Source organism: Macrobrachium rosenbergii, chromosome 2 (genome assembly GCF_040412425.1).
Source record: "Macrobrachium rosenbergii isolate ZJJX-2024 chromosome 2, ASM4041242v1, whole genome shotgun sequence".
Classification (NCBI taxonomy): domain Eukaryota; kingdom Metazoa; phylum Arthropoda; class Malacostraca; order Decapoda; family Palaemonidae; genus Macrobrachium; species Macrobrachium rosenbergii.
This window is the reverse complement of record NC_089742.1, coordinates 61349481-61359270: the sequence shown is the minus strand read 5'-3', so window position 1 is coordinate 61359270 and position 9790 is coordinate 61349481. Positions and strand designations below refer to the sequence as shown.

At 35.5% G+C, this 9790-nt stretch overlaps 1 protein-coding gene across 1 annotated transcript in view; it reads right to left on the bottom strand.

Annotated features, from left to right (window-relative positions):
• The window catches only part of Chchd2 (Coiled-coil-helix-coiled-coil-helix domain containing 2), a 34116-nt gene extending 25618 nt beyond the window's left edge, over positions 1 to 8498 (bottom strand). The window contains exons 1-3 of the mRNA XM_067119489.1: positions 8339 to 8498; positions 2862 to 3009; positions 655 to 786 (exon numbers count right to left, since the gene is read on the bottom strand). Of these exons, the coding sequence (XP_066975590.1) occupies positions 655 to 786; positions 2862 to 3009; positions 8339 to 8376 (318 nt within the window). The 5' untranslated portion in view covers positions 8377 to 8498. The remainder of the gene's footprint in view (positions 1 to 654; positions 787 to 2861; positions 3010 to 8338) is intronic.
• Between the last annotated feature and the right edge of the window lie 1292 nt (positions 8499 to 9790).

Genomic DNA, 9790 nt, shown 5'->3' with positions numbered 1-9790 from the left:
TCACAAAAAGTGCATTTAGTCATGAAAATGTTATGAAAATACAGTAATCAGTGAATATTTCTCAGTGAAAAATACCGCGAATGTGCGAATTTTCCGCGAATAATGGGTAGATACGTTCCACAGAGAAATCCGTGAATACGTGAGTCCGTGAATATGGGGGGGGGTACTTTAGTTCTACATTGAAAACACAGGAATTGTTGGTAAAAAAATGAACTAATTTGTTTCATTAAGGTGATTTGTTAGCTAAACCCTAATCCTGACAGATATTTGGAATATTCAATATAAATGTCAACAGTAATAGTGTGGATCTTGGATCTTTACATCTTAAGTTCTATTGTGTGTTGTTCATGAAGTTCCTGAGTGTGTGAATATTATTTGAGCATATAATGCGCAGTATAATTTCAAACCTTGCTGATAATTCGAGAGGAGGCAATTCTACTTCTGAAGGTATTCTGATTCTCAAAGTTATTTATTAATGTAACCCATTAACTCTAATTGGTAAGGGTGGAGGACGATTATTTTTGTTTTTCAGATGATTCACTAATATCTGAAAACAGGTAAGCACGAATTACTCTATACATGAAAGCATTGGTTTGTATAGGTGTCACAACAAATGAAGAGAACTTCAATCTTTAATTAGCACGGAAATCTTACCTGTTGAGGGTACTGTTGGTATCCTTGGTACTGTGGATATCCCTGAGGTTGGGCAGCTGGTGCCGGGGCAGCTTGGGGTTGGGGTTCAGAGCTGCTTCCTCCACTAGTAAGTGCATGACCTACTACATGACCCTTGGTATAGAAAATAGAGGCTATATTAGAGGCAACCAAGAAATATGTAACATATCACTAGGCTTGTTACAAAATACCTTTTATCTAAGAAACTGGCATACAGAAGTATAATATTATTTATTTATATATCATGTACTCTGTCCCTAGTACGAATACAGTATAGGAAACCTTGAAGCTTTACCAATTCAAGAGCTATCCAACTTGTCTGTGACTCCAGACAGTCAAGACCATGAAACAGTTTGAAATGTCAACCATTTATCTAAATTCTTGTAAACACCACAAGTCTGACACCCTCTAATAATCCACTGCAAAATTTTCAAGATATTTTACAACTGCTCTCAAGAGTGACACCAGGATGGATATAACAACACCTGGTCACTGTGAAGATATCTGAGACAAAACATTTACCAAAGGTTTGGGTGGAGGTGAGAAATTCTATGTCCTAGTTAATTCACAGGTTCCAATTACCTTATAGCTTAAATATGCAACCTTTCACTACAGTATATTTCTTTAACTGCCATGGTACTGTTGCAATCTTTTCTACTTCTTCCCTTTGGTCTCTTACTACGTAAGTCCAATTTCTTCAACTTAATCTTGCTCCTATTTTTACCTCACATTTAAGAACAAATTTTTAGGCCAAGCCCTATTCAAGTCTTGATGTGTGACTCAGCCATCTCAATAAGCTAATTTATAACAATACAGTAACAATAATATTACTAATACTGTAATAATAATAAAAAATAATAATAATCTGGTTTTGAGTCTGATCTCCCTTCCTTAAAGATACACTCACCCACATTTTTCTATGGATATTTTTTATTTCAAACCTTACATTTACTTTCAATTAGTCTATATACAGTAGATGGCATTATTTACTGTTATTTGTTAACTATACAATACTGATACTTGTTCCTTAAAAATATCTTCTTAAATACAATTAGCACACAGCATTTTATTCTTTCCTTTTAGCCCTAACAATTTTTAGAATAAAAGCACAAAATAAAGTACTGTAGTTATAAAATGTAGCTGTGAATTGTTCACTTACTTGATTACTGTATCTTATGGGAATGGTGGGTAAAAGTAAGGAGATCACTTCAGAAAATAAAAATTTTATATTAAACATATTTTTGGTGGAGCTATATTACTGTTATTTACATTTTTTATTGCTCATGTATGCCAATAATTAAAACATAACAATCCCAGTAATTTAACCCTTAGTGGACAGATCCCCTCATGAGAGGATCTAAACAGGTTTTCGGTGGTGGATGGATCCCCTCTGAGGAGCATTAATATTACATGCCACATGACTTGAATGTATTGAGCACGAAAGAGTTTCCATCACTTCCATGGCCCATAAAGGAATCATGGCAACTTTAGAATTCAGTTCAGCTCCATCAGTGGGCGTCTCAAGGAGATAAGTATTGTTCTTGACTTGATGGAAGGATGCCTTGCTCCTCTCTCTCCCATGACGTCTTTTTATTTATTTGCTCAAAAATATACCCAGGGATTGCTGTTGGTTTTAGTTCTTTTCTTTTATGACATGGTGTCAGTTATAACTGTAATTTTGCAAAGAAATATTAGAAAAAACATGTATACAGTACCAAAAAGTTACTGCATCTCCCAATTTCAATAAATTTATGTACTGTAAATATTTTAAAAGAAATATACTCAGATTTTGTTACTGATTTTAGTTCTTAACTGTTATGATATTGTGTGAATTATAATTATAATTTTACAAAATAAAAAACATGTATAATTTCGTAATAATTACGACTTTTGTAAAAGAGGCCCCACACAGAGTTGTAAATAGTCACTTTCAACTTCCTGTGGAAGGTAGGGAATTTTTTTTAGAATTTTTTTTCTTACACCATGTGCATTTGGATATCTTCCTTGAAGTTTGCCCAGTCTGGGGGATTGCATGATATATAATTAGCCATCCCTTACGGGTTAAAAGACAACACTGATCACCTTGAGATATAAAATTTCTTAATGAATAAAGCTACAGGCCCTCTTCCTATGAACAATAATGAATGAAGTAAAGGAGCATTAAAGCTTTCGCAACAACAAATACATACCACTGCTGAGCCAACAGCAACGCCACCAGCAGTTGCAGCCATCTGAGCAAAGAGACCAGGTTGTCTGGGTGCTGGAGCAGCAGCTGGTGGAGGAGGGGGTGGTGGTGGTGGGGCTGCTCTAGGTGGTGGAGGAGGGGGAGCAGCTTTTCTGAAAATATATAGGGCTATCTGCTGTACTCATACTGTATATTCAAAAAACAGATACGGAAAAATACTGTAAGAAGCCATAGTTAAACTAACGTACAATTTAGTAAGATTTGTAAAAATGTTTTCAATTAACACTTGCAAGTACATTAAATACTATAAGGTAGAAACACTCAGGTAACAGATAAAAATAGTACCATTTCAAAGAAAATGTGAAAGAATAAGGAGCATGGAAATCTATACAAAACCAATTCTTTTGTCGAGGAACTTGAAGGACTCTCTCTCTCTCTCTCTCTCTCTAAATATATATATATACTCTCTCTCTCTCTGCACACACACACACACACATATATATATATATATATATATATATATATATATATATATATATATATATATATATATATATATATATCTTAATATATATAAAATATATATATATATATATAATATAATCACTCTTAAATGAAAATCTATAAATTACACATTAACTTATACGGATTTTTATCATTATAAACTTCATTGGGAGATAACAAAAATAGTTCTTTCTCATACATTAATTTTCATCCTCTCAAATCATCAAATGGAAAAAATGTCAAGTACCGTAGACTTTTACAACATAAAAAATCAGATTCTTTGCCACCTAGCAGGACACTTATGTACAGCATATTCATTTATTTTTACCTTCATACCCAAGCATTATGGCTTCTTTTAACCAGCTGATTCAAAATGAATTACTGTACTTCTATGTATGATGGTTCAAGTTTTGGCTGGTTTTACAGCTAACAGAATAGGAAATTATATTTTCAAAACGAAAAGGTGAATACTTCTTAAATATTTCCTACATTTTAGCAATATTATTTCAATTTCAGACTAATGCAGAATGATGGCATATGAAACACACTACAGTACACATAAATAAGCAGCAACTTTTTCCTTAACGTGAAGTGACAATCAGAAAACTGCTTGTCAAGCAGTACTAGAGAGTTCCTGTTGGCATAAAAATTGTTTAACATTTCCAAGAGAAACTGTTCAAATGGAATGTTATTGCTCATTTGTCACTAACACCAGAGGGTACTGCAGCTACTAGTATACCATAATCTGCAACACCTCAAAAGAGGTAGGGTTACATAAATTGCACAAAAATATATAAATGTGCACCTATGTTGAAAAGAAGAAACATAACTGCTGCAACAGGATTACCTGTCAAACAGGAGAATTGTTACCAAAATCCTATGACTACTTGTATGATGTTTGGAGGCAAAGCTCCCTCGGCTATGAAGATCAGGCTAGGCAGGCTAATAGGGTCTGGTAGGCTAAACTTGTTAATTAAGGAGCTTAATAGACAGTGTACACCTTTTACAGTAATGTATTATGACTACAGATAAATCAAATTTTGGACAGGTCTCAATTCATAAATTTGATTTACAGATGCTTTGTCCAGCAAAAAATCAGTTTCCATCCATTTTGCTTAGCCTATAGACAAATAAAGATGGCAGGCCACGTGTAGGATTAGGAGAGTCACATATGTGTGGTTCCAAGCTGAAACCAAGGAAAAGTGCTCAATTCACCTGCCCTGACATCCAGTGCACGACTCTGCTACACTTTCATGTTTCTTTAGTAATTCTAATGCAAATACGTCATCCTGGGGCCTAGGAAGTTTCTTTGAAAAATATCACCTTGATAAAACTGTGGCAAACCACATTATAAACATGCTGAATGACGATGCTATCTCTCACTTTAGGAACATTTTCAAATGCTGGGAAAAATAAACATCACTGGAAAGGTCTTCAGCGAGACAGAAACACAGCGAGTCTCCAGGTTCAAACAGTAAAGACAAAAAAGAAAAACAACCCCAAATGTACAGTTGCCTGCCATTTTTATGGAAGACAACTCGCCTTCCAAACAATAACAGCATTCCTCCTCTTCACCTTCCCAACTAACTTCTACATATCCCATCAATTCTCTTAATTTAAGGTAAAGTGAGAATTAATTTCCATTTAAATCAATTATTTATTTTGTTTAGTTTTTTATGATTTCTGCATGCCAAGCTTGTTCAATTCAAGTTAAAATACTTTTAGTTTCTATATTTTTGGAGACCTGGAACAGATTAATCCCATTTACATTATTTCTTATGGAAAAATTTGTACCAACTGTCAAATTTATTGTGGTGTAATTATTACCACCAATATCATTGTCATTTTAGTCTTTACTATCAATTTTATGGTGTTACAATTACAAATATCAAGTGCTGCTTCATAAGTGTCCCTTTGTTATTCACTACTGACATTATCATCATTTTCACTACAGTGCTTTTGGCTGGATATTTAGCATGATTACTGCAAATGTTGAATGATTGATCGCAAGTAGATTGGCATTGCAAATTAGAATCAGTGGATTGTTACACCTGCCTATGTGTGCAATTTGCCAAGCCAGGTCATTGACTTATCAGTTTACAGTATTCACATAACTGGCACTTGGTTCTAGGTGTTGCATTACCTAATTTTGAAGTAAGTTTTGTAGTTATAAATTAGATTTATATAAGTAGGTGTGTAAGTTTATTAATTCCATAATTCTGTTTTGAAATGTGTTGTGAATAACATGAAAATTTCTAAAAAGGTATATAAGATCCATAAGATTAATTGGATCTCTTCTGATGAATTATTACCAATGTACACTAATTCCTTCTTTTGTCTGATTAAAATTCCAGGCCTGAAGAAGTTGGATAGAAGAGTGTTTATTATTTCATATGTAAGTTTAGAAATACAATATTGATATTTCACTGCTGTATAAATTTTAAGAGATCTCAAATTACTATTGTCATGATGACCTGTTCATCTTGTCTTAAACAGTTTAAACATAACCATTCTAAATCACAATTTTATTTTTTTATTATATTAACTTGTTATAAATAAGCAAAAGAGATTTTACTTATATATTTAGCTATTTTTGGGTAAAATGATATCTGTTACAGCTATATTATCTGTTGAGTGGACACTTACTATATCATGGTTCAGCATTCGCAGCTTCAGTTAGCCGCAGATATTTCTGTGTACAGGTAATGTAAATCGAAATAAATCGAGGAAAATTCATTCATTCCCAGATTTTTTCGTAGATCAATATTTGCTGACTACTGTATTTTCATGTTATTTTTGACTAAATAAATATTTTGTGATCAAAATGATTTACTTATTTTCAAATATTAATGTTAAGATAAACAGCAAAATATCAATAAGATTTATTTTTTTCAATGCATATTTAAATATTTCGGCAGAGTACATAACTGTTCCCTGTACAGTACTTGCGAATTACCAATGTTTCTCCTATGTGCCGTAAAAAGAAAACAGGTTGGCTTGAATACTGTATGAGAGAAAATGGCCGTGCCTGAATAAAGGGAGAACTTGATTAGTTTTACATGTAGCTGTTAGCCATATATTTTTAACAGTAATGTTGTAAAATAACTCTGAAATTATATTAGTGTTTTAGGATAATAGTTTACAGTATATTTGGTGTAGGATGAGAGTTTAGGTATATTTGGTGTTTATAGGTATTTTAGTTTAAGGTATATTTCGTGTTTGAGCTATTAAAATAAGCATTTTTAGAGGGTGTTTGAGCTATTAAAAGAAGCATTTTTAGAGGTGTGTACCAACCTAAAGTGGATTTCAGCTTACCCTGGGTGGTTGTGGTCCCTAACCCCCCTGAAATACTGGGGATCAACTGTATATAAATCTTCATTAATGCTTCCATTTTCCTTCCAAGGTTTTACACTTAAAAAGTTAAGTATACCTTAGTTTTACTCAGACCACTGAGCTGATTAACAGCTCTCCTAGGGCTGGCCCGAAGGATTAGACTTATTTTATGTGGCTAAGAACCATTGGTTACTTAGCAACGGGACCTACAGCTTATTGTGAAGAACCACATTATAGCGAGAAATTAATTTCTATCACCAGAAATAAATTCCTCTAACTCTTCATTAGCCGGGCGTATGGAATTGAACCGCCCATCAATGACGGTCTGAAGCTCAACCGACTCGGCCAACAAAGGGCTAGGGTTTTACACTTAAATGATGATGTACGTAAATAAGATTATCTTCTCTGAAAATCATAAATGGAAGGGTACCAGGCTACCACGTCCTCCATGAAGGAACCAGTCATCCTACTCCACAATTCCTACAGCCTAGTAGGCCTATGCATGTCTCTTTATGTGTTCAAGACACCAACTGATGGTAGGCCATCGGCCTGGCTTTGATTAGTGCGAATACAAAGATATAAAATACTGAGCTGGAGAATGACTGAAACCTATAAACTTGCAAACATGGTAAGTCCTGATATTTCAAAAGGTCAAAAGGCATATCAAAATAAGTTCTTACAAAAGTTTTCATCCATGGGAGATTAGCCTAGACTCATCTAAGTAGAAACAAGACTGAATTTAGGGTAGTATGCAGAGTAGGGATACAACAGGGGTAGCCACTGGTAATTTCACCTCCTAGCTTAAAACGTTTCCAATATTCTACTCAGGTTCCTTGCAGGGGGGTCCAGAGGGACTGAAGCCTCCCCCCCCCCCCGATCTCAACTAGGTCAGGGCACAACGCCATTAGTCAGGTTAGGATGGTAAGGTCTGGTTAGGTCACACAAAATTTTGGTTAAAGTTAGGTTTGGGCCATTTCCATGGTTGAATTTCTCACATCCACCCCTTTCTCACAACTCTAAATCCACTCCTAAATTCAAGTTACCTAAAAATTTAACGTAAAATCCGTCAGAATTCAATTGATAACTTGAAGGAAAAAAACATAATTCTCCAAGTCTACAATTCCCGCGCTGTAAATACTTTCCTCCTGAGCTAACCTAACCTGCATACATTGTTTTTGGCTTTGCTACTGCTGCCTGTCCTAGGGGTTTGTCCAAAACCCCATACATCTAGGGTATTAGGCCTAGACTAGGCTTGTACGATACCCAGGAATGCCATCATTCCCAAAGGTAACGTTAATACTGTAGGATAGGCTAACTTGAATAGCGGTCTGCCTTACTCTTAACCTAAGCATCTGCCGGCACATGATTACCTAAACTGGAATCGACTTACTTAACCCAGAAAACTCTTGTATCGTCCAGAAATTACGCCTGCGCATTATACAAAATACTGGGTTTCATGGGCAAATAGTTGTCTTTAACCACTTCTTTTATTATATGACCAATTATTGACTAAAATGTACGACACTAAGGCTTCTACCCTAGTATAAGCAAGGTTTAGGGTAATCCTTGCCAAAACACGAGAAGGAATACTAGAATGTACTCTCTTAAACGACCTGCAGCTCTTATATAAAAAAAAATACTTACGGTGGAGCTCTTGGGGCAAATCCTCCACGGCGAGGCATTGTATTATAAACTAATATATTTTAACAAGAGAAGAAAGATCTTTGCTGTTCGCCGACGAGAGTCCTAACTTTCGAGACTAGACGGTGTCGTCAGGTTCAGTCACGAACGCAGTGTCATTAAGCCAAGGAGTCGAGCGTTTGATAGACAATACTGCAAAATCTATTGTAGTGTCTCATTTCATTCTGCCTTGTCCAAGGTATCGACTTTACCAGATCATTAACAATTCTCTATATTTTTCATAAAATACACCTTACATATATATATATATATATATATGGTATAAAATAGACTTCGTCTGAGTAAAGATTGACAGGGAGTAAAACAGTGGGTTTGGACAAGGAAGAGGGTTTGTGGATCAAGTGTTTATTGTGCAACAGTTATGTGAACAGTTTGAAAGGAAAGGGGGAAAAATGGTGTATGGCACACATACCCAGACTGAATGAATGAAAAGAGAGGCACGTGGAGGGGGTTAAGGATATATGGTATTAAACATAAATTTGTATGACAGAAGCAAACCTAGAGCATACACATGGCAAGAGTGACTTGTTGGGTGCAAAATGGGGTATGAGACAAGTTTGTGTGTTGCCTCTATGACCTTCAATATTTTTATGGATGGAGTGCGGCAGATGTGTGTCAAAAGCTGCGGGATAAGAAAATGAGCCACCCATGGAGTGCTGAATGGTTGATGTTGGGGGATGAATACATTGTGGATAGTAAAGAGAAACCTCAAAAACTATGGGAAAGTTAGGGTAAATAAGTGCAACAGTTGGGTTATGATGGTACATGGTAATAAGGAGATAAAGTAATGAATGTTAATATGCATGAAAGCAGACGAGATATGCAAAGCGCTATAAAAATGTTGAAATTCGTGAAAAGATGGATCTGTGTATTTTGTGATGGTTTGGTCATGTGGAAAGAATGATGAAAAGAGCGTATAGCTTGTAAATGTTAGGAGGGGGATGATGAAGAACTGAAAAGTTGGATTAATTGCAAGAAAGAGGTTAGAAGATGAACCTTGATATACATGAAACACTAGACTAGTGCATGAGAGATATGAATTGTACAGTATATGTCGGGGCGTTGACAAGCTTCTGGTGAGACTTCTATATAAGTGTATGAATGGGCTAATGTTCTGGAAGTGTTCTGGACAGACATTCATCCACAATTAAGCGGTTAAGGTAAGAATGTGGTTAGGGGTTATATTGCGAGAGAGGTGCAAAATAATGAGCAGGAAGACAAGTACTGCTAGTTTACTGATGTTGTTTCAGATTTAGCTGGCCTTGTGCCAGCACGGGCTCTTGCTCCTAGAGCAGCCAGTTTATTGAAGTGACCTGCTTATAAAGCGCCGTGCGGACGTCTGCATACTTCGCAGAGACCGCAGGTACAAACATTTATAGGTGACCTGAGGTCAAA